We start from the raw sequence: 24,751 nt of genomic DNA on the forward strand, positions 1-24,751 counted from the left end.
TGCGCTTATCCCGGGCAGTAAAGCAGAATAATTGACTTTATTACTGATAGTTTATTCTATTCTCGACAAGCAAAACATGGACAAACATCCTGCTCTGGTTTCCTTAATCTTAACAGAGAGCTCAACTTTAATATTGAAATCCAAAAAAAAAAATCTTCCTCATCTAATTTTCCCTTGTCTGGCACATATACTGGAAGTTTGATTTTTATTCTCTAGCTTTAAAATCTGTCATTAAAATACAAAACCAACATAAAAGCAAACAGCTTATGGCTGGACCTTATGTTCTTCTGTACAAACCAGCTCACATAAAAATATGATTTTTTGGAAATTGAGACTTCACATTTAAAACATCAAATTGATACAAGACGGCCCTGTGATTGACAGGCGACCAGCCCATGGTTTAACCCCGCCTCTCGCCCAATGACAGCTGGGATCGGCTCCAGCCCCCCGCAAGCCCGAACCGGAACAGGCGGTATAGATAAAGGATGGAAATGATGATGGATGGAAATACAGATATACAAAATATACGAAGATAATGTGCAAAAAGACTCAGCAACAATGAAGGAGCGTGTAAGTGTATTTTCAAAGTCCTCTGACTGTAAAGTGACAGATGCTTCTGTTTTGCTGATGAGGGTAGGACAGTGTAAATGATAAAGGGACGTCAGTGTTAAGTGTCCGGTGCTTATTTTCCTGGCGAGGTGGAGAGGAGGGGGGGGCAGAGAGACGGAGAGAGTACCAGACTCATGATGAACAGCCACCTGCTGAGACTGTGCTGGGCTTAGAGAGTGGGATAGAGGGAGGTGCAGAAAGACAAGATGGATTGAGACAAACAGAGCAACAACAACAACAACAATGAAAATCTACATAAAGGGAGCTTTAAAATCAGCTGACGTTTACCCTTAGAGTATAATGTGGAAAGGACTGAATGTGACTCTTTTAATCTCTTACATATATTTTAAAAACACCAGAAAAGATTGAACAAAGTTTGACTGAGCGTTTCCTGACAGGCGCACTCACCATGCAGCGTGGACACAACCACTCCCCGTTGGGTATCTCAGGCAGGGGCGGGTTCAGGCAGTGGATGTGGTATGAGGACGGGCAGGTGTCACAACACAGCAGCTCTCCTCCGTCTTTACACACTCTGCAGAACTCCATGTGGTCGTCCTCTTCCTCGCCTGCTGGCTCCTCCTCCTCCTCCTCCTCGTCTTTGGCCTCCCACTGGATTCCCTCCTTCTCCTGAGGGCCAACAAGACACGGGGGCTTTTAACCTTTAACCCTTAATAATAACACAGAGGATCATCTGCAGCAGAGGCCTGTGCTCGTCGTGAGCTCATACAGCACTTTGGTCAAATGTGCTGAAAAAAAAACTTTGACTTAAATATCAAGACTGTAAATATCTGTGACCAGTGTGAGGCGCCATGTAGGCAAGAGGTTATGTCTTGAGCCCCATGTACGGAGGCTATGGACCTCGTCGCAGGGGCCGCTGGTTTGAATCCAACCATGGCACCTTTGCTGCATGTCATCTCCTACTCTCTCCTCTCAACATTTCCTGTTCAGCTGACCTATCTAATAAAGACAAGAAACCCCCAAAAATGACTTTTAAAAAAAATAGCGACCTCCATGACGAGGACTGTAACCTCTGGGTGCCTTCTCTGCCGACTGACCTCAATACCTGCACCCCAATTACATCCAAGAATGAAAAAAAATGTCATTTAATCATGAATATATTCAGATATCAATCTGATCTGCTTACACAGTGTGGACAGCTCCATTTGCCCTCGGGGGCCTTCTCCAGCTCGGGGTCCAGACACACCAGGTGGTACGCTCTGGGACAGGTGTCACACAGGATGATCTCCCCGCCCTGCTGGCACACCTCACAGTAGTCCTGATGGTCCGTCTCATAGCCGTCACCGTCTTCCTCTGGAGGAGGCAACGGGAGGTAAAGGTGGTGGTGAATTCCCACATGAAGAAGTTCAATTGAACGCAACACTGTACGACTTAAAGTGTAGACACAGCACAATGAGAGAGGGCTTTACATGTGAATGAGATTGTGTGTGTGACAGGGCAATAACGGCTGAGATCAAGCATCTGCCTCCGGGAAACATCCCCAAAAACAAATACAATTCTACATTTTAATTTCCTCGTTAGCCACAATCAAACAGCCCCGTGTCTGAGGGCTTTCAGAGGGATTTGGGAGGGAAAACAAAACACAGACAGTAAACATACTTTTCCTTTTTTTCCTCCCACGTCGAGCCTTTTTCTTGGTGGCGGCCCCCGAGGTATCAGAAAGCACAGAGGCACTGTGGATGCTGATGTCATCAAAGTCCGACTCCTCCAGGAAGTCCTCCTCGCTCTAGAAAAAAAAAAACCACAAACAGAAGCGTGAGAGCTCAGAGAGATACGCAAAGAATACTAGATAAACCTTTCAAAATACGAGCGGTAAACAGTCTGGTCACTTTGATGCTGATGAGCAGTGGAAAAACTCAGAGGGGGGCGAGGACATACCGAGGAGGCTTTCTTCTTCTTCCCACTTTGGCCCGACTTCGATTTGGTCTTCTTGGGCTTCGGCTTCTTCTTCACCTCCTTCACAGACTTGCTTCTCTTCCTGACTCCTGGCCCTGAGACAAACAACAACAGAAGGTCTGACACTCGAACGACCCAGGCCGACGTTTAGACAGCCTTTAAACCTTGCAGTGGAATGACTTTGATTCAATAAAACCTTTGGATTTAACTTGAATCTTAGGACGCAGTAACCTAGAAAAAACATCACTAAGATGTAATTTCATGCACTGCAAAAGAAACAAAAAGTGTGAATCCCCTTTACCCTAAAATGCCCAAAAGAGTGAAGGAAGATAGAAACGAATGTGAAAATGTATGAAACATCGAGAAAAAGGACTAATCTAGAGTGCAGTGTTTGTTTTGAATGATGTGAAATAATGACAAAAAGTTTCATCTTCAAAGGTAAAATCACATCAAAGTATTCACCTCAACCTAAAGTCTGTTTAAGAGAGCCTAAGTTGGCTCTCTTAAACAGACTTTAGGTTGTCATGAGGGACGGTTTAAACCACCGTGTGTGTGTGTGTATATATTTGACTGTAACGTTGTCATTTTATTACAATTACATGATAAAGGGGAGCGCTGATAGCCTAGCGCTGATGTCGCGTGCCCTATGTACAGAGACTGTAGTCCTTGTTGCAGCGGCTGTCGGTTTGAATAGGACCTCGGCCCTTTGCTGCACTTTGTCCCCTACTCTCTCCTCTCAACATTTCCTGTCTCTCTTCAATTAAGGTAAAAATGGCCCAAAAATCTACTTTTAAAAAAATGATATGATCAAAAATATCTGTAAGTAATAATACCTCGAATGACAGTGGCTGCTGTATTCACTGCATGTATTGAAGGCACATTATAACTTTAGTTTTTGCGCCTCTTTTGTGTACTCTTTGAGGCTGCTGCATTACCTGTCCTAAAAGAAGAATCCCTTAATTATTTGATGTGACTGTGGCATGTAAAGATTAATGCTTGAGCGTGCGCAATAACTGATTTGAGTTCAATAACTCCAGTAGTTGAAGAGCTCTGTTACTTCTATAAATATGTCTTCTGTCCCGGTTGAGCAGCTCTTACCCTTCCCCTCTTTGGTTTTGGCTTTTTTGATCGGCCCCGGCTGAGAGCTCGGCTGGCTGCTGCTGACAGTCGTCGGCTGTGCCACGGTGACGGTTTCCACGGCGGCAGCCACAGCGGCGGCCACAGCGGTGGCAGATGCGCCTTTGAACGGGTTGTTGGCGCTGAACTCTCGCCACTTGGCCCCTAACACTGTCATCATCTTTGACATGGGGATCTTGGGGTTCTTCTTGGCGATGAGAGGCCTGAAAAACAACAGCGGCAGCTTTGTCATGTCACAACTCATTCCTGCTCATGGTATTTCTGCTCAGCGCTGCAGGAGAGCTGGATGTTGATTTGCTGACAGCCCCTCTGCCCCTTAAGTTTCCCCTCTGCCTCCTTGGCTGTTTGTACGTCATGTTTGTGATTTGTCAGGCAGCAGCTTGAGGTCTGGCACGCTGGCCTGTGAAAGATACTGGGTCAGAGCAGCGAGTCCCCGAGTCTCCCGGCTGTCACAGGCATCCAGGAATCAGCTGACGACTCGCAGGGGAGACTCGCTGCGGGAGCTCATGCTCCACTTTGTCGAAGAGGAGGCTTAGTCGAGCCCAGACGGCCCCAGGTGAGACAGACTCTTTAAACCAACAGCAGAGCTCTCCAGCTCAAACAAAGAGAGAAGTGTTTGCTCCTCACAGCACACTCTGGTGTCTCCGTCTCACAGTTTTGTGGGTCTGTGACAGTCCGCAGACACAGAGACAGAATAGAAATGGTGGCAGATGATCTATCTTTAAAGATTATGGATATAAAAGCAGAATCTGTGGGCTTGGAACTGCATTTTGTCCAAGAAGCATCGTCCACAAGAGTTTTATGGGCATTTGCTGTTCAGACTGCGTCGAAATCAAAATTGGAATCCAAACACATCTGGCTTTATGCAATCCTGGATCCCATCAGTAGTCAACTAACAACAGTTAACTTCAAAGAGGACATATTATCCCCCTTTTCCAACTTTTCAAACAGTCCCCTGTGGTCTAAATGAAACATCTGTGCTGTGCTTTGGTCAAAATATAACATGAATCAATCACCAGAGGAGGTTTGTGACCCTGTATGAACCAGCTCTCTCAGAACGCTCCGTTTTCGTGTGTGTGTCTCTTTAAATGCAATGAGCCCCCCTGAGTTTTCCCAGTAGACATCACTCCTCTGTAGCGAGAATAAAAATGGCAGACCTGCGCAAAAAGTTTTGTTCTAGGCTGGAGGTGGAGTCCATGGGTGGAGATACCAGGGGAGGGGAGGGGATTTTTTTTTTTACCAGAATCCCACTGTGATGTCACAAGGAGAGCACATTTGAAATGGAGCATTTTTCTCTGTGTTGTAAGACTTATGCAGACCACAAACAAAGGACTGGATAGATTTATTTCACATTTTGTGGGTCAGTAGACACTCAGGTTACCCAAATATCTGTTCAAAAACACTGTGAAAGTGGATTTCTCATAATACGTCCCCTTTAATTATGAACAGAAACCTGCATGTAAGTGCAGCTAAGAATCCCCACTAAAATGTCACACCTCAACACCAACTCCATTCTAGCTTCTCAATTTGCTGGTTGGACTAAAACAAAGGCAACACACAGGAAAGAAAGTGTTGAACAAAAGTTAACTGCTGGATAAACCAGAAGAACCCTGAAATGTTTGTCTGTCCCTCCCAGAGGCTATAACCCTGTCAGAGGAAAGCTAATGGGTTTAGAGACTGTTAAGCAGAGAGTGATAATACAGACACAGCATGAGACTCTCACCTGAGGAACTGGCTGAAAGCTTTGTAGTTGGTGATGGTTTTATAGTCGTCCTCGGTGAAGCCGTACTGAACATCCTCCAGGCCCCACTCCTGCATCAGCTGACCTGATGATTTAGGTTCCTGGAGAAATACAGACACATGTCAGGAGACCAAAATTAAATCATATGGGCAATACATTTCACTTATTTATACCAGTGCTTTGACAATGTTTTGTAGGGAGACAACACAATTTAAAGCCCTCCACTGTGGAAAAACGTTTTTTCCTCTCTTTTGACTGATATTTGAGCTTCAGTGCACAAAGTGGTTTATGTACAGAGTGTGACATCAGAGAGCTGTTTTCTATTCAAAAGTATAAAGCTGTGTCTGGTACCTCATACTTTTATACTATTCATAAATATGACATCACATTGAGTAAGTAGTATGATCCGGAATCCCAGTATGCCATTTTGAGTATGCGATAAAAGCCAGGAAGTCTACTAGACCCGCCAGAATTTTTATGGATGAAATGGGAGCACGCTGGTCATACCAAACCACCCCACAATGCACTGCAGCTTCCAGACCGTCCAATTGCAGAGCTCGCCAGCCAGCTAATTAGCGGCTTAAAATACAATTTCCATGCTGAAATATTTTATACATGCTGCCAAATAATATTCAAATGTTATGAAGTTGTATTAGTAATGAACGTTTGCATATCGTTGTTTAATTATATTTACATACGACACTCGCGCTAGCTTGATGCAAGCTCATTGGACGATGCTCATTGAGATGCCAACCGTCCCAACTTAGCCGGGATATCCTGTATTTCGAGCTACATTGGTTTGTCCCAATCGTGTTAGGGTTGTCCTGTATAATGGATGACACTTTACTGATCCTTAATCAGATCTGATACAGCCAGTAACCCATCATGCACTGCTCACATCGTTCCAGTGACACATGTCATCCAATCACAGCCCCTCTCACGTTCATCTGATATTCCTACAGCAACAAAAGCGCTTAATACCACTGGTTTAAGTTTTGTTCATGGATGAGGTTGTTCAGTTGGCTTGTTGCTCACAAGCTAGCAAACCACAAGCTGGACAGTGGGTGGGAAAAGGTTAATTACATACAAATTAATGATATCATGAGTCATGAATTGGATCATCCGTGATATTTCATGTCCAATCTGCACAGCTGATTCCAATTTTAAAAACTCCATTTTTTTTTTGATTCTTCATGTTTTGCCGTCTGTGTTTCTGTCAGTGTGATTGGAAACTCTTTAAAGAGGACATATTATCCCCCTTCTCCAACTTTCAAACAGTCCCCTGTGGTCTAAATGAAACATCTGTGCTGTGCTTTGGTCAAAATATAACATGAATCAAGCACCAGAGGAGGTTTGTGACCCTGTATAAACCAGCTCTCTCAGAACGCTCCGTTTTGGTGTGTGTGTCTCTTTAAATGCAATGAGCCCCCCCTGAGTTTTCCCAGTAGACATCACTCCTCTGTAGCAAGACTAAAAATGGCGGACCTGCGCAAAAGTTTTGTTCTAGGCTGGAGGTGGAGTCCATTGGTGGAGATATCAGAGGAGGGGAGGGGATTTATTTTACCAGAATCCCACTGTGACATCACAAGGAGAGCAAATTTGAAACAGAGCATTTTTTTTAAATGGACTGGATGGGTTTATTTCACATTTAGTGGGTTGGTAGACACTCAGATATATGTTCAAAAACACTGTCAAAGTGGATTTTTAATATGTCCCCTTTAAATCCAAAGCATTAGATTGTAATCATATAAAGAGGCCTCACTTTCATGTTCCCATCATCATCCTCATCCTCATCCTCGTCCTCATCCCTCTTCTTCTTCCTGGGCTTCTTCTCTTTCTTCTCCTTGGGTTTCTTCTTCTTCTTCTTGGTCGGGCCGTACGCCGTGCTGCTCTCACTCTCTGAGTTTATTTCTGGACGTTCCCGTTCCTCCTCGACCTCTGAGGTCTCCTCCAGGTCGCTGTCCACTCTCGCCTGGATTCCTCCCTAAGACATTAGACAAGGACACAAGAGCCATCCCATTTATTAGGGAAATAAACGCATAATAAAAGCAGGAAATAGCATATTGCAGTTTCACTGTGGTTTCTCATTTTCTTGCCCATTTTTTTATAATATAGTTATTATAATAGTTATATTTTGGGGCCTTTTTGCCCTTTTTTGGATAGGACAGCTGAAGACAGACAGGAGATGTTGGGAGGAGAGAGTGGGGAGGATGAAATGCAGCAAAGGAACGATGTCGGAATCAAACACACAGACGCTGAGACAAGGACTAGAGCCTCTGTACAAAGGGCGCAACACATAACCCCTAGGAAAAACGGCGCCCTGGGGCTTCATCCATGTTTATTTACAGTCTTTGATCAAAACAGTGAAACTTCCAAAAGCTTTGAGGTATAAAAGCTGTGACCTTTGTCAAACAACAACTGAAAACGTGCTAATTGAATAATTCCCTGAACAGACTTTCAGCCTTCATTTGCTTTAATCTCTTTCACATGTTTTATTGTGTTTTTTTTCCTTTATTGTAATATTTGACATGTTTTTTGTGCTTTGTATATTCTTAGAGAGTGCATGGTTTTATCATGCAGTGTTTGTACTTGCATTTTAATTTAGCCTGAATTGACTTAGAATTTTCTAAGCTCCGCCCCTCCCCCTCCATGACTTTACTGTGACTGATTAGGCTAACATACGGGTTCCTGGATCAGCACAGATCTAAAGGATGTTTACCATCAACGCAATTAAGAAAATGTATCTGCAGGTAAAAGGTTTCATCTGGATCTAAATCTAGAATTTAGCAATTGAAGGTGGGCTGATTAAAAAACACATATAAATTGTAGAGCTTAACGAGGCACATTTACTTTACCTGAGTTGGGGATTAAAGCTCCCTCAGAGGCCACCTACACTTTACATGAAACGCTGTCAGTGAACTGTGAAGCACTGTGGATAAAAAGCTTCTTCTTGAAGGTATTTGCATAAATTAAATTACATCACTCCAAAGTATCTCTGCTTTGCTAACTGCATAATTCGTCTGCCTGTGATGTAAATTATAAATGATTTCATTACAAGGCAGCAGTAAGCTGCGAGTTGATGAGGAGTCGGTTCATCTTTAACGTAAAAAAACTAAAAAACTAAGAGACATGTTGTGTGAGGCGGAGTCAGCGCTCCGATCTGAATCCTGCCTGTTTAAAAGGAGACATCTGGACGGCTGCATGGGCTTAACAGTTAACAGGTGTTGTTTGTGTGATCAAGAGAGTGACATGTGAGCTAATTCACTGGTGCATGCTCGTGGACGTGTGTGAATGACTAAGAAAGAAGGAGAGGGAAAGTATCTGCTCTTTCTTGCTGTGTGCATCTAATTATTCCGTTCTTGTGTGTGCGTAGACGCTGCAGTTAGTGTGCATGTTTTTGTGTATTTTTGTTCACATTTAAGCCGTCTCTCCAACAAATTACCTTTGCCCGGGGGAAAAAAGACTCTTAAGTACTCAATTTGTTTCCGCTGCAGGAACTAGGGTCAAAATAAAGTCCCAGAAACTTTATTTTGTCTCCCAGAAGCTCTCTGCTCCAGGAGTAGTAGTTTCTGAAAGTACAGGAACTTTAGGGGTGGGGTTTGCGGCGAGGAGACCTTTGTGATTGGCCGAGAACTTGCAGAAATCAGAAGACACACAGAGAGGCAAACTGTTTAACTGTCTGGATATCAGACTGTATGAAAAGATGGATAATGGTTCCCCCAAAAAAGTGAAGACTAAACGCTTTCAATGCCCCCTGGTGGCTAGCTGCAGTATAGGCCATAAGCTCCACCTCCTTCATGTAAACAGATGGAACATAAAATCAAAATACACCTAAAATTATTAATTCTCGTACGTATTACAATTCTCGTTTCTGTTACTAAAGTCAGTATTTATTATGCTGAATCATTTCTAAACATTTAATTTTCTGACAAGTTAAGTTTAAATTACTTATTTTTATTTCAAAAAGGGGGTTTCGAAAAATATAGACATGGACATAGTCTCAGTGATGTCACCCATTGGTTTCTGAAGTCGACTTTTGAAGCCCACTGATGGCAGTCACCATATTTGAAATGCTTAAAGTAAAATAATTTTGTAGTAACATTCAGCACGCCACACCCCTTATTATGAATAACTCTTATCCTTCTTAAAATCAAAACATTAAGAAATTAAAACAAAGTACAGAACATTATGTGCCGATCAAGAAAAACATATTTTAAACCATGCTGTAAACAAGTTTATTTCTTCAGTAAAATAAGGGGCTTTTTTGAATGAATGTGTTTGGGGCTTTTGCAGCCAGCCCCAAGTGGACAATTGAGGAACTGCAGTTGTTTTGCACTTCTACATTGGCCTCTTCTTTCAAGATCTGAGGTTTCTACTTGGGTTTAACTCTTTCCCTGTTCCTCCTCTGTTTTACAAATGGGCTGCACACAGAACTGCAGGCGACAATTTCTTTAACAGAGCTGTTGATCATGGTGTTATACTCCTATAGCATCAATTAACTTAAGAAAAATGAACACAACAAATCACCATTATATAAGAACTATCGATAACAGAAATCATGTTTGAATGAAACAATTATTTGTCATCTTTTTATTTTAAAGGTCATGTTTTACTGTTAACATGGAGGCGGAGCTTGTGAATGATACTACAACCGGTCAGTAGGGGGAGCTCCAAATCTTTCAGCTTCACTTTTAGGGAGCTGTCATGTCACCCATCTTTTTATCCAATCAGTGCATCATAACAGTGTTTGATGAGTGTGACGGCAGAGGAAAATGGCAGCAGTATGATTATGTTGAATGCAGTTTGTTGATAAAAAAAAAAAAGTTCCTTGAACTAAAAGTCCAGGGTACTTTTGTTAATCTGGAAAATGTTTGTTTCTTCTTACAGGTTTGAATCCATGTGTTTTCATCTGTTTATATTTTTTGTGTGTACCTTTAGCTTTAAGGCATGTTTGCATCTTCTTCTGAATTCATATATGTACACTATATGTGTGTGTGTGTGTGTGTGAACATGTGTGTGCGTGCATGCTATGCAGAGAATTAGAGCGCAGCAGCTTTGTGCTCCGCCCGCTGCCTGTTGCTCAGCAGGCCTGTGAGGATCCATGGAGAGACTTACAGGCGTTTTGCTCTGTAGCGCAGTGGAAAGGCTCACGTTGCCGCAGCGCCCGCCAACCCTATACCAGCAGCCCCGGCTGTGTTGCCATGGCGACCACATTTGAGCAGTGTCTGGCTCTAGCTCTTCCTCTCTCTCTCTCCTCTTAGTTTTCTCTCTCCCTTTCTCTTTCTCATAACTCACCCCCCGCATGCCTCTCTTTTTCTCTCACTTTCTTTCTCTTTTCACATCTCGTGCCCCCCCTCATTCGTTGTTTTCTCTCACTCTCTCACTCTCTAAACATTTCCCCCTTCCTTTCTTTCTTCCTTTCTTTCTTTCTTTCTTTCTTTCTTTCTATCTATCTCTCTCTCTCTTTTTCTCTCACTCTCTCTTTCTGTCCTGCCACACACACATGCACTCTCTATCACAGTGGCAGCCAATGGAACGGCGCCATCCAATCAGATGCGTTTGCATAACGAGCTTGTTATGCAGAGGCCTGTGGTTGCAGAGCTGGTGCTCCGGCACCCGTCTAGACAAATCTCATTTATGCATAAGAAGGAGAGAAAGAGAGATAGAGAGAGAGAGAGAGAGAGAGAGTAAATTAAGGATTGTGGATGGGGGATGGGAGTGGGGGTGGAGAGATGGAGGAGGGAAAAGCAAAGAAGCAGAACCACTGTTGAGAGAAAACTGCAAAAAGACGAGGGTGAAGTGTGCAACAAACCTCAGTGTGGACCAGAGTTCAATGTTACACACACACACACATCACAGGACCAAAGAGGACTCTGGCAGCAACAGTGAGGGAGTCTCTACTTTCAGAGGGAGGAAAATCAGATAAGTGCTGATAACGTAATCAAATTAGATGCTTCCTCATAATGGCTCCGCCTCGGGGAGATTGCAGAGGATGCCGCAGAAAAATATCAAACGAACACAAGAAGTGGATATGCAATAAAAAACCTAATTCAACAAGAAAATAACACAGCTGTAAAAACACTTTATGGTACCAAAACAACGGCCCTTTTCTTCTTCCCAGAAATCAGCAACAGCTCTCTGTTGACTCACAATCCCTGTGAGGATTTTGAACTTATAAAAACAAGACTGAGGCTCATCTTGATCCGACTATTTCAGAGAGACATTAAAGCTACAAGCAGCTTTATTGTAGTCTCTGTTTTTTTTTTATTATGAAATTAACTGCCTTATATAAACTCAGATCCCCTTGCTTGTGGAGATATGTTGGGGTTAAAAGGACAGAAAACCCCCTTTGGGCCTACATAGCTGCTTTTTCACTTTAAATTAGCTGAAGAGGCTTGAAAACATTTCTCCATGGCTTCCATTTCTCCCAGCAGTATGTCTGACCTTAGACTGGGATGTTCCACCGACAGTGTCTGACCCCAATTGACTTCTGACCTGAGTCTGACACCAACCTTTAGGGAGTGATTGGAAGTGAATTACAGCAGCAGCGATTCCTCAGTGGGAGAGAGACAGACATTAAAAGGAGGGTGGGGAGAAAAAGAAAGCGATGACGCACGGACAGCAACAAAAGCAACGAGGAAATCTGAGGTGATGCCTGTGAGAGACGGGAGGGACACAGAGAAGGATACAGAGCAGAGTCTGTGTGTGTGTGTGTGTGTGTGTGAGAGAGAGAAAGAGGGGAGAGTGTCAGAGGGAGTCCCCCCCTCATTAGCTCACTGAGACCCCGGAGCTCAGTGTTTACCACGAGCAGCCAAAGGGCCGGGTGGCAGCCTGGCCAGCCAAGCTCCTCACAGCACTGCTGGCATCTCCAGCCAGCAGAGGGGAACATCCTGGCGATGTAGCTGACACTGCCGAAGCCGTCGCCAACACAGGCGAGGAAAACACACGGGGGATACAGTGAATTCCTGTAATCACTGAATAAAAACTACCAGAGCCTCTGAATTTGGATTATCACTTTTCCTGAAACTTGAGATGCTGCTGTTACTCCCCTTAAAGATGCACCTTAAGGTGAAACAAATAACCATGCTTAAAGTCAAATGTGGTGTTAGTTATAGTGACGAATCCACTGACCCATAAACCCACCAAGCTGCAGCTGCGGTTGCTCATCGACTCTGTTTTCTGGTATTACACCAAATTCTGTAACTCTTCTAATTCTGTGACCTACAAATTCTTCCTCCATCAACCTCATTTTCAGCAGTATGAGGGGGCTAATAAGCTCTAATAAACACAACATGAGCTACCCAGACAATGTTAGCAATCACAAGTTGGAGAATATAGCAGTTAAAAACAGAAATTTCCCACATTTACGTTGAACTTTTATAAGTTGGTGGAGACCAAAGAAGAGTTAAAAGAATGCACAGCGTATTTATAGTCCTTGATTTGTTAGGTGGCCAGCTAAAATGACTTCTAATGGTGCCTTTTAACGTATATCTGTGACTTTATTTTATGTTTGTTTTTTTATCTAATTGTGAACTGTTTAGTGCTGTGTTTAAATGTTTTGCATCACTCCTTTTTTTGGCTTTATTGTTATTTAATTTAAAAAGTCCTTGTCCATGTCTTCTGTCGGTAAAAGTAGGCAATTCAAGCTAACCAGCTAACACATGCTACTAGGGTGTACAAGGACACAATGTTTTGTTAACATGATTGAAAGAATAGCAGACAGATAAACACCAGCCAGCAAATGTAAGCGGCTAACCACTTAGCTTCACCTTCCCACACCTGTCTGTTAGCAGGAAATGTAAACATTTAAGAGTTTTTGTGGGGGCAAATGACAAACCTAGACAAATACACACACAAATGATTTACCTCAAACAATTAAAACATATTTTAGAAGGTAGTAAGCGTCAGTTGCTGTAGCTTAGCTTAGCTTGCTACATTCCTCCCGGGGCTAGCCTGCTATATCTCACAAAATGCTAACCAAAAACTGACAAATAATTTTTGTACATTTTCAATAAAAAATGTTTTGCAGTGTATAAAGGACATTGGAAGTCTAATTATCTATAACTTACACTATCAAGGCCTATTAGCATTTAATCACTGGTACCCTCAGGCTATCATTCAGCAAAAACTCCACAGTTAGCTTAAAGGGCTTTGTGATTTAAAAATTCCTTGGGATAAGGGATTCCACCACAAAGAAAATTGGTTAGATAAAATCACAGGAACTGTTGGGAGCAGCTCAAACCTCTTACCAATCCAATTATTTGAGACTAAAGGTTACAGAAACTTGACCGCCATATTTCCTCTGTCACCGCTCAGACTCTCACTGCTAGCTTGGCACAAACACGTTACTCCTGACCTACAGTCCCTGCCATCAGCAGCAGCACCGCAGGCACAAATCTACACTCTAAACTGGCCCCCGGTGTCCACAGCTTACACTGGCAATGACGGAGGCACTGCTGCCAACCTCCCCTAAGCCTGAGACAGTTCACTGCCTCTCATTTAGATTACAGAGGCCGTCCTGCAGCCAGCACACACCTCTCATCCAATTTCAGAGACATCAAAGGAGCCATGGTCGGAGGAAGAGAGGGATGAGCCAAAACACTCGCCAAGCTGTTGTGTCCGAGGTCATGACAGATGGTGTTTAGTGTGAATTTCATCTTACCTCCTTTTTCCTCTTCTTCACTTTGGGCATTTTCCCCTCCTTCATCTTTTTGGGCTTCTTCTTCTTCTGTTGTTTGAGGGAGTCGTTGTCCGAGAAGAAGCTGTCGAGGGGCGTGAGGGGAACGGTGTTGCGCTCTCCTTCGTCATCTTCGTCTGGAAACACAGATTGCACATTCATTATCAGCTAAGCAACATAATGCAGTACACAGCGAAGAGTGCTTAAGATGATCGATCTGGAAATTTGGCCGTTGCTGTCGAGTTTGTCGAGTCTACGGCCAATTGGACTTGTAATGAGCCTGAATCTTTAAATTGGCAAATAAAGTTTGGCTCGTACGCTGCAGTGCAAAATCATTATTTTATCAATCCATTTAACAGAAAAAGAAATATCCACCAATTTGACAAACCATCAGTATTTAATTGTATTCTATCAATAGCATCTCTCCTCTTTTATGAACTCAGCCATCCTGCATAGATTTTAACATAACCAAGAGACTATTTTTCCAGCTGTCCAGTGTTTTAAATGTGTCAAACATCTGCATTCAACTCTTTCTTCTGCACAACCAACAAGCCGACCGGGAGCTGTGATGGAAATCTGGAGCTGAGACTGAAAAAGTTTCAGGAGGCCCAGATGTTTTATGCAGTATTTATTGAAGCTAGTGAGACAAGAAAAGGGACTAAAAAAAAAAAAATGTTTACACCGTGTTTGGCCATCCATTTCTGCAGGTTTTCAGCTTGCAATAGGCACAGAAATAGGCAACTTCCTATCCAAGGCCGTCCTTCATTTGATTAAAAAATAAATGTTAAGATGAAATGAAATGAATTACAATGACAGTATCAGTAACTTCTAACTTCCAATAGAAAGCCCCCACCATGGCATAGACACAATGCAATTGGGGTGAAGTACAGAAAGACACAATGCAAGTCTTGTTGAGTAACTGTTTTCAACTTTCCATAGCCATGGTCATCACCACCAGTGAACTACTAGAATGAATGTTATCGTTAGGGCAACTTTACATCTACAGTGTCTATTAGATATTTGATTTTAGACAAGTAAATATGCATACCAAAGTCAAGCCAATTAATCTGCCACTGCCTGACACCCAGCCCCCACCATCGGACCACAACCATCAACGTCCTCTTTCATGCACGGCCTGCTCCGACCTCCACCTCAGGGGCAAGGAAGTGTGGACAACAGGAACACCAGGAATACAAAGGAGAAATCCTTCCTGCATATTATCCTATGCTATTTTGTAAAGAGACTCGAGATAACACTTGTTATGAATTAGCGCTATACAAATAATGATTGATTGATTGATTGATTGATTGATTGATTGATTGATTGATTGATTGATTGATTATTGAATCTGCATTTCCTCAGTGTATGTAAATGTTTTTCTCAGAGAAAAGTGGACGGTTGTATTTTTGTAGAATGAGCTGAAGCAAATCTGTCAACGACTTTCAGGACCACCGAAGTAACTGAAATACTGAAGTAACTGAACTGATGTGTTGCTTTGAGATGTCCTTTAGCTTGCACGTTTTTCAACTGGCCTTAATGTACTTTCGAAATCAATCACAAAACCTTAAATTCAAAACAAAGAGGAGTAAAATTGGAACAAAGGCAAACAAAAAAGTCCGGCAAAATTCTTGGTTTTAGCACACAGATTTGCATCTTTCTTGTTTTTTTAAATTGTCTTTAGTTTTGTACAGTTTTGTACTTGCAGATGTAAAGCATTAAATAGGAACCTGTGACATGAATTTGTCAACTCTTCTTTATGTGTTAATATGCAAAATAATGATTTAAAAAGACAGAATAAAAAAATTTATCTTTAATGAAAATAGGCAAAGGTTGCAGTCTTGGCCTACAGAACAAATAAAACAAATTGCAAAGGCAGTCAAACTGTTTATTGAAATAAAAATGATGAATCAATGCCAGACCAACAGGAGCACTTGGCAAAATAATAATCATAATCACACATCATTGAGCGTGGCTCAACGTCACCCGTCAGAGCACACACAAATAGACGGAGTGCCTGCCCTGCCGCTAAATGGGAACTCCCAGGAGGACCACTGAGGTATACTGAGCATATCTTTCTGCCTTCAACACTCGCTGGGACTAAAGCGACCTGCTGCTGGTTGTCAGCTGTACTGTCTCAGAGCTGCTGTTTACAAACGCTCTGACTGCTGAGCGCAGCACACTTCTCTGATGCCATAGTGGGTCACAGAGGAGTAAGACAGGGAGCAAGACAGTCCCAAACAATACATCACTATAAAGAGACAAACAGAGAAATACACACAGGATGCAACCTCCTCGTAAAGGTCGATCTGATCTCGTTTTCTATCTCCCTCTCTGTCTCTGCCTGTCTTGGCGTCTCCTTCAGTCTATCTATCTGCGTGTCTCCCTCGCTCCATGCGTCTCACGCAGACAGACTGGAGGGCATGAAATATGCAGCGCATGTATCAGAGTCAATCAGGCAACACTCGCCCTGCAGTCTACCACTCCCCTGGGGAACTGGAGTGAGAGATTGGGGAGGAGGGATTCCTGTGTAGTAGAAACACCAAACTCGCCAACCATTTATCCTCTTTTTAGCAAAGCTAGCAGGAGGTACCCCATGTGCACACACACACATGCACACAGTGTGTGTACATCAGTGATTTCAAAGCCTTAATCAGTAGCATGCTCATTGGTGTTTCCTCTGACCACCAGATACAATCCATAATCAATTTCTATGTGCAAACTTTTGATCTCACAATGCATGCGTTGAGTCACAAACTTGTGGTTGAAGGCATCAAAATCAACACTTTACACTGGCAAAAATTAAAAAGAAAGTCTTCCTAATTAACATTATAAGAAGGTTAGAGAATAGTTATGTCCCAAATCATGCGCTGAATACTGCAGAGGGCGCTTTTCAAGACCTATTGCATCACAGCAACACTAGAGGGCTGTCCCATTTCGTAGGCTCCAACAAGGATCCATATGGTGCATCCTTCATGGCCCAACATAATCCGAGATTTGTTGCGTACCATTTCAAATGAGTTGGCGGGCTCTCAAGCCAGCGAGTAAAACACTTGGTTTCAACACAATCGCAAAGCTAACCAAATGGCAGGGGCTTTGAAACTTCAAATTATCTTTATAGTATCTAGTATTTTTTATCTTTGATCTTTTTAGATAATAAATTCAGTTATGAAATGTCGAGGTTGCTAAGTGACATGAGCAGAGCTTAGTTAAAAAGGGAAAAGGCGGGGACAGCTGGTGACACAAATAAGAAATTCTCTGTAGGCCAAACCGTCTCATTTCAGTTCGGCCTGAGCCAAGCAAAGCCAGCTCTATGAAGACTGGGTCCTTTGTAGGCCGGGTCTTTCAAAGGATGCTACCCCTAGTGGGACACACGTTGTATAAAAAAGGGCACACAGTCTCTTGAATTCAAAAGTTAAATTAATGCAAAAGTTCCTTAAAGATGCATTCTCTCTAAAGGCCAGCAGGGGCCGTCTGCACTTAAACCAAAGTAAGTAAGATCATATGGCACCAGATTGGAAAATAACCCTACTTCTCACTTTTTTTTAATGACCTCAGTAAACATTTCCAAATTGAGTTTACGGTCTCAATTGTTCACGTCAAGTCTTCTTAAATAAAAAGTGATGTTCATTTTGTAAATCATGGTCCCATTTGTAGAAAATATACTTTAAAGAATAATGGCTGGAACACCTTTTGATGGTTGCTGCCACATACGGTCCGGTAATACATATCACCTCTTGTCCCAATATGGCCAAATTGCCAAATTTAAAGCTTAAAAATTACATTCCAGCAGCCAATGGTATAGCTCCACTACTTATTACTAGACTATTTATTGATCCATGAACTCTGGGTGATATTTTATAAGTCTATTTTCTATATTGATTAGTTACATACATAGATCATCCATCTGTGATCATATTACGACTATCATTTTTTGTCTCCTTATTCTTTCCGTCTGGCTCGCTAACAGACCCACCAGTTTCTCTCTGCTTTCTTTCTCCCTGTCTAAATAAAGCCTTCACTTTAAGTATCCAGTCTCTCAAACAGCGAGCTCTTTCATGTCTCAGATGTATCGTAGTCGCCTGCCAGGCAACTCATGAAGGCCTCGCAGTAAGTCTAACATCTCTGTTAGACCCACAGATGATGACATGGCGTAGATGCAGATGGAAATGTCCTCAGGTTACAATAAAACAGACACGTCTTTTCTCTGCCTGTTCCCCTTTCTCTCTAACAGTGAGCTATGGCTGGCAGGTTGATCACAAGTCACTGATTAGGAACATCAAAGGCTACCGGACTGTCTTTGGTTGTGCATCTTCTCTAGGCTACAAAAATCACTCAAACATGACAGTATAGCTGTGAGATGTGCCTGATGTGGATTTTTTTTTGTTTGGTGACATCAGTAGCATAACTCAAGGGATGGTGACACTGCCAATGCTCTGCTAGCCGTTTAGCTTGTAGCATATTCAGCTCCATTATTGTGTATGACAAGCGGCTCACAAGCGGACAAGAGGCTAGCAGCCCCACTTTTTAACAGCTTTTCCTCCCTCATTGTGACATAATCAATGGTGACCCTCTGGCTTTTTTTCTTGTGCCAACATGAGGTGGACATTTGTACTTTTAGTACGTCACTTAAATTGACCAGCAAGGCTCCACTATCCTCTTAGCTTGTTGCTAATTCACCCCCGTTCTTACGGTATGTGTTGTAAGCGGCTGATTTGCTAGCTGCGGCACTTTTTAACAGCTTTTCCTCCCTAATTCTGACTTAATCAGGCATTTAAAGAAAACAGAGAAATACTGATGTATTAACACATCTTTTGGGGGACTGGTTTGATCAAAATGATCAGTTCAAAAAAGAAGTGTTGCAATGAAATGTAAACACACAGCCAATTGAAAGCCAAATAATTATGTACGCATTCACAAGCTGCTATACATAGTTGCATATTTATCAGCCTAACTGTAAAACAATTCCCACGACTAAAATGTGTAGCATACTTCTTGTTTAGGCTAATGCTAAAGGATGCTTAACTGCATTGTAAACATGTTAGCATACTAATGTAAGCATACTTCAAAGTACATGTGTGTGGGAAGGGTTGCCATAAAATGGGTTTTACTTTATATTTTTGGTATAATTAAGCAAATGTCTGCATGCTATCACACAAAGCTAACACAGTTAACCAAAGCAAAATCCATTTACATGGGCAGGGTGGTTAGCATGCTGATTTAAGCTTTTAGCTTGGAAACCGTAGTGACATATCGCTATACACATAACATGTAGCCTTCATTGTGTTTATTGCCAATTAGCAAATTGTGGCATGCTGACAAATTAAACTACAAAGTGAACAGTTTAACATTGTAACATACTCTTGAAGGCATGCTGATGTAAACATTCATCTCAAAGCACCGCTTTGTCATGAGTGTTGTCATGAAATTAACTACTATATTTCATACGGCTAACAAAACAAACTGGACAAATACTTAACACTATTATAATTGTAACTAGCATGTTTGCATGCTAATGTTAGCAATGACATCAAAGCGTAGCTGTCTGATGAAATGCCTCACAGCTGCAATAAACTTGTTCAAACACAAAGTTGAATCACTCACAAATACAAATGTTCTGTCAGAAGCCTAATGCATCCATTTTTAGAAAGTGTGACACAAATGCATTTCATTAAAATACAAATTAAATAAATGTCAGTGTTTAACACCTGCATAGCCTTCTAACCTGAAAGCTGCCTGCACTAAATGGCCTGTGAATTCCCTAGAGGGAAAGCCATGAGGGGAATGATAATCTCTCTGCTGGGTGTGTGGAGCAGGCTGTGCCAGGTGTTATTAGGGGGGGGGAGAAGGTTGCTCAGTCATGTGGCACAGGAAGGTCTGGCACCAAATTCTGTTAGAAAGAGGCCCAGATCTCAACTTGGCAAAGCAGCCCTGTGTAAAGTGTGGACGGATGGCACGGACACAGTTCTGACCTTCCTGCAAGGGCTTGGCCACCGGACTGACCCATTAGAGGGGAGATTCATGAGCGGCTCCCAAGTGAGGTAGCTACAGTTTACTGGAGAGCACATTAGCCCTTTTCCTGTTGGCCCCTGTGTGGAAGTACACACTTAATGTTGCCCAGCATGAGAGAGGCAGAACAAACCCGTGTTTTTTCCCCCTTCCTCATTGATTAAGTGCTTATAGCCGAGGCCTGCGATGCCTTCAGACAAAGACATCCTTGGACTATTAATAGAAAATCTAATCATCAAAGTGATGGAAGGATAAAGCCCAAGGAGCACCATTAAAACGATATCTATTACAGACAATGTATGCACACGTTCATAATGCGTGCGATATAATACAGGCTCTAATGCTGCACTGCTCGTGTGCAAATACATTAAAAAAAAAAAAAGAAGAAAAAAGCATCTCTCATCGTGCACGCGCAGCAGGGAAAAAAATGGTGTCAACTTTCACAGTGAAGGATCCAAAAATAGACCATCTTTCCAATTGGGGATAACATTTGTAGGCACACAAAAGCCCATGATAATCTTTTCAATTTTAGGGAAGCGCAAAACAATTAAAGGAGAAAACACAATGGAACAATCTGTGACAGTGTAAGCACCCGCAGTGAAACAAAGGGAATTAGGACACTTTATGTGCCACAACAAATAAAGGCTGTGATAGGATAGCGTTGAGGGGTCTGAAGCCCCCCCGAGGGACCTTCGGGTTCTACATTGTTGGGTTTTAATTGCATGGGAGCTTCTTGATTAGGGGAAGAATCTGACCGGGATGCCTGACCTTGTCTGTCACTTTGAAGCCTTTTGATGGCGATCCTCAAATGTTTCTGCAGAGAAACAATGGATTTGAGACTCGTACAGGGTCATGATATTGGAAGATTCAGCCAATAGAAATCCTTTATTCAAAAAACGATCATTTAAAACGTTGATAGAGGGAAGTTCTTCATCGACGAGGCTTTTATTAAGACACAAAACACATTATGATGTTTTAGGTTAACTGACTTTTAACCCCCTTAAGCTTCACCACATTAGAAAAATCCTTTGATATGTTTATTTCCAACATGATGAAAATGCTAAATTCCCTCAAAGATGACCTTAAGTAATTCCGACTGACACATGAAATGATCTGATATTTCAAACCAGATTACGGCTCACAAGTCTTCACTCACTCTGTAATCAATTGCACCTCTCCTTCCTCATACGTGTTTAACCCACGCGGGGGTTATTGGGGACACGCATCAGTGCTCGTGTTCTCCCTCAGGCTACGGCTGGCAGTCACTTCATAGACGATGCCTCCGCCGCTAAACGCTCCTCTCCCCCTTCTCTCGCTCCGTCTGTCTTTTTGTCTCCCTGCTGCACACCCTCTAAAAAGCAAGCACGCTAATAACAAAAATATTGTCTTTAAAACAAGGAGGGAAAAGTTTGAATGAGAAAGGGCAATTTTAAAAAAAAAACCTGGCCTTGGATGGAGGAACATTTCTGTTTTAGAAAATACTCCACAATGCTGGGTATACAAACAATACTTTAATTACTGTTGTGATTGTCGAACAAAAAAGCTCTCGAGGTTGAAGACCTTCGGCGTGAATGGTGAACAACAAGTGCACCATGGCAACCATGTTGTGTGAAAATCGTTCATTAACATACATCTTTTTGTTGCCAAATGTTTCTTGTAGGTTTTCAGCTTCAAGCTTGAACATTTCTAGTTTACCAGTATGACAGACTTGAGCTTCATTTTTTTAAGGTTTATTTTGGGGGCTTTTGTGCATTTATTTTAAAGAGACAGGGCAGAGTCAGAAATTGGCACGAGCGAGAGTGGGGCATGAGTGAGAGAAAGGAGCCACAAGTCAGATTCAAACCCGGGCTGCCCACTTGGAGGACTGGCACCTCATACACAGGCCGCCCGCACTAACCACTATAGGCTAGTGGTGCCACCATTGAGCTTCATTGTTATGCATGTGAGCACATCATCACCAAAAACAACAAATAAGAGGCTGGCTCATGGCTAGAGAAATCATTGCATTCAACCCACAACTTTTCATTCATAGTCAATCTATTGTTTTGAAAATGAGAAAACTTTTCCAAATAAAACGAGGAGGGAAAATCGGCTTTTATCTTCTGTATTGTCTTTTGTCTGCACCCTTTCATCTATCCCCCGCCCCTCTTAATGAAGTTATCCGTCTATCTTAGGTCTTGTCCTTAACATTAAAGCATTGTTCATTCACAATGAGCTGCAAGTAAAGAAAGAAATACCAATCTATTGACTGCACTGGTCAAACGGATACCATGGGATTAGCATGCCCTGCAGAATGCTATAGTGCAAATGACCAACACAAATATCTTGTTCAACAGCAAACAAAAAGTGCAAAAGACGTGGAGTAGTCTCATATTTTAAGTGTGTCAAGCTTTTGTTGATACTGGAAAACATTTCTCTCAATATACTGAATTATAACTGAAAGAAACAGTAGCCTTTCTGTATCTATACACATGCCAGCAAAAGTGAGGAACCTTAAAACCTCAAAAAAAAAAAAAAAAAAAAAAAGATCCTAAGAGATCCTGGACCTGCTTGACTGAGACAGCTGTACAGATGTTGATGAAGCTGTCTCCTGGCCGCACATGACACACAACCCAGTTAGCACATGGCAGCCATGCCCTGAAGCTAATCCCATCACTGGTTCATCTAATAACCAGAGGAGCAGAATTCATGAATCTTATATCATAAAAAGACATCATGCTATCCAGCTAGACACTGTGGCTGACATTTACCCAAGAAATCTGAGGCTTTCTCAGGTTAAAAGCAACATTTCTTTAGGACATGTAGAGTAATTTGAAATGAGAAACCTAACAGTCAAGACAAACAAAGCGAGCATCATTTGGCAGGTGGCTTTGTGTGTACAGGTCCTTAATTAAGGAATCCGAACAGCCACTGACTATGGATTAGTTTTTAAATATTCTTTAATGCCATTCATAGCCTACTTCAATTGGATCTCTGCCAGAGATTAATATAACACCCACAAGAAATATAGCACACATTTGGCATTGCATGAAGGCATGGCAAGCCATGAGAAATGAATGGGGTGAATTGCCTTGCAGTATGTGGGTTAGAGTTAATTTCAGTGAGTGCACGACCCAGAGCTGCAGGGATGCTGGTGACCTAACCTCGCTGTGGTCAGCCACAGTGCCCACAGGAGGGTCCAGGCAGAGACACACTAAGATAAGCAGTGTTTACTGTAGCCTGCACGTGGCTTTCACACCTCTGCGGCCATGTAGAGGCTGGGAAAAACATTCAAAGTTGGAGCAGTAGGTGACAAAAAAAAAAAAAAGGACGGATGTTGTCACTGCAGCCTATTTTTACTTAAAAGCATACGCACACATATCACAGCACACGCTCACACAGCACAGGCTGAGTGTCAGGGGTTTTAAACAGCTCTCTGAAGCAAACTCGTGCTTTACAAGGTGAAGAAATACACTCGCACACGCATGCACAAAGCAGCCTGCAGAAAGCATGCAGCAGCGGTTTGCATCATGCCCCCAAAATCCGGATGGATGTGAGGACAGCCCAGAGGCAGATCCCCCCCCCCCCTCCACACACACACACACACACACACACACACACACACACACACGCACAAAAACAATCCCACCTTTAAGACACTAGGTCGTGCACAAAATAATAGCATGACTCTGCTTATTGCACCCCACCCCTCCTCCTCCTCCTCTTCCTCCTCTGGTCTCAGGAACGCAGGACAAGCCCTTTTCCCCGCATTCAAGGCGTAGCGGCGCAAAAATAATGTGAAGGACACCCCGCCTCCCCCCCCCCTCTTCCCTCTTCCCCTCACCTGGCATATCGTCTTCAAAATCCATGTCGTCCTGTCCCTCGTCTTCATTACTCAGCGACCCCGGCATCTTTATCTCATAGCCCCCCAAACCCCTTTTAGGCTGAGAATACTGAAAGTTAACCCTCCAGACGCCGCAGCCCAGGCTCTTTCTTCACCCAAAAAGAAATCTAATCCTCGCTCTGTTAATTTTTTTTAATTTTTATTTTTTTTTGCACGGCATCTGCTGCTCTCTCTGAAGGACTAAAAAAAGACCAAAAAAACATGTCATTGTTAAAAATCTTTTTTTTTTTTTTTTATTCCACTGATCTCTATCCAGGTCTCCCAGTCTGAAAAATAAGAAAGACAAAAATGGAACACACATGCCCAGATTGTGACGTCTGGTCTGTTGCCATGACGATGCATCCCATAATTTCACCCACAACTAGTTAGTCGTGCTCTCCTAGTTACCACTTTAACTAGTAGCGTGCGAAAAAAATAAAAACAAACAGCGTGCGGAAGCGCCATGTGCACCGCTAAAGAGACGGAGACAGTCCTGCGCCTGTCGCCTTTGGAAGTCCGGAGAAAAGAGAGACAAACTTCTGCTGCTCAGCTGCTGCTCTCACTCGCTGCCTTTTCATTGCATATGAAACAAATGTGGGTTTTAAAGGGGAAAGGTTTTTTTTTTTTTTTTTTTTTTTCTGAATCTAATGCATTCAAAAGCAGGCAGCCTCTTTTTTTGCGAGCTGCCACATTTTCCCCAAGACATGTAGGCTAATAAATAAATATATGAAAAAAGGAGAGGGGAAAGATCCACACTTTGTGCCTGCTGTGTGAGGAGTCCTGCCCGCCTGTGGTCTTAACTGTT

The 24,751-nt window shown here is 42.6% G+C and overlaps 2 protein-coding genes across 4 annotated transcripts in view; one reads left to right on the top strand and one right to left on the bottom strand.

Annotated features, from left to right (window-relative positions):
• The window catches only part of chd5 (chromodomain helicase DNA binding protein 5), a 51,282-nt gene extending 26,792 nt beyond the window's left edge, over positions 1–24,490 (bottom strand). For all 3 annotated transcript variants that reach the window (XR_009673750.1, XR_009673749.1, XM_061041189.1), the window contains exons 1-9: positions 23,908–24,490; positions 14,064–14,215; positions 7,164–7,385; positions 5,384–5,502; positions 3,622–3,863; positions 2,506–2,618; positions 2,227–2,353; positions 1,754–1,920; positions 1,018–1,236 (exon numbers count right to left, since the gene is read on the bottom strand). Coding sequence is in view for 1 of the 3 variants with exons in the window: in XM_061041189.1 (XP_060897172.1) it covers positions 1,018–1,236; positions 1,754–1,920; positions 2,227–2,353; positions 2,506–2,618; positions 3,622–3,863; positions 5,384–5,502; positions 7,164–7,385; positions 14,064–14,215; positions 23,908–23,974 (1,428 nt within the window). In the remaining 2 variants the exon portion in view is untranslated. The remainder of the gene's footprint in view (positions 1–1,017; positions 1,237–1,753; positions 1,921–2,226; positions 2,354–2,505; positions 2,619–3,621; positions 3,864–5,383; positions 5,503–7,163; positions 7,386–14,063; positions 14,216–23,907) is intronic.
• Positions 1–24,751, top strand: part of atrip (ATR interacting protein) — a 486,763-nt gene that overhangs the window by 245,984 nt on the left and 216,028 nt on the right. The window lies entirely within an intron of this gene.

This window comes from Labrus mixtus, chromosome 7 (assembly GCF_963584025.1).
Source record: "Labrus mixtus chromosome 7, fLabMix1.1, whole genome shotgun sequence".
NCBI lineage: Eukaryota > Metazoa > Chordata > Actinopteri > Labriformes > Labridae > Labrus > Labrus mixtus.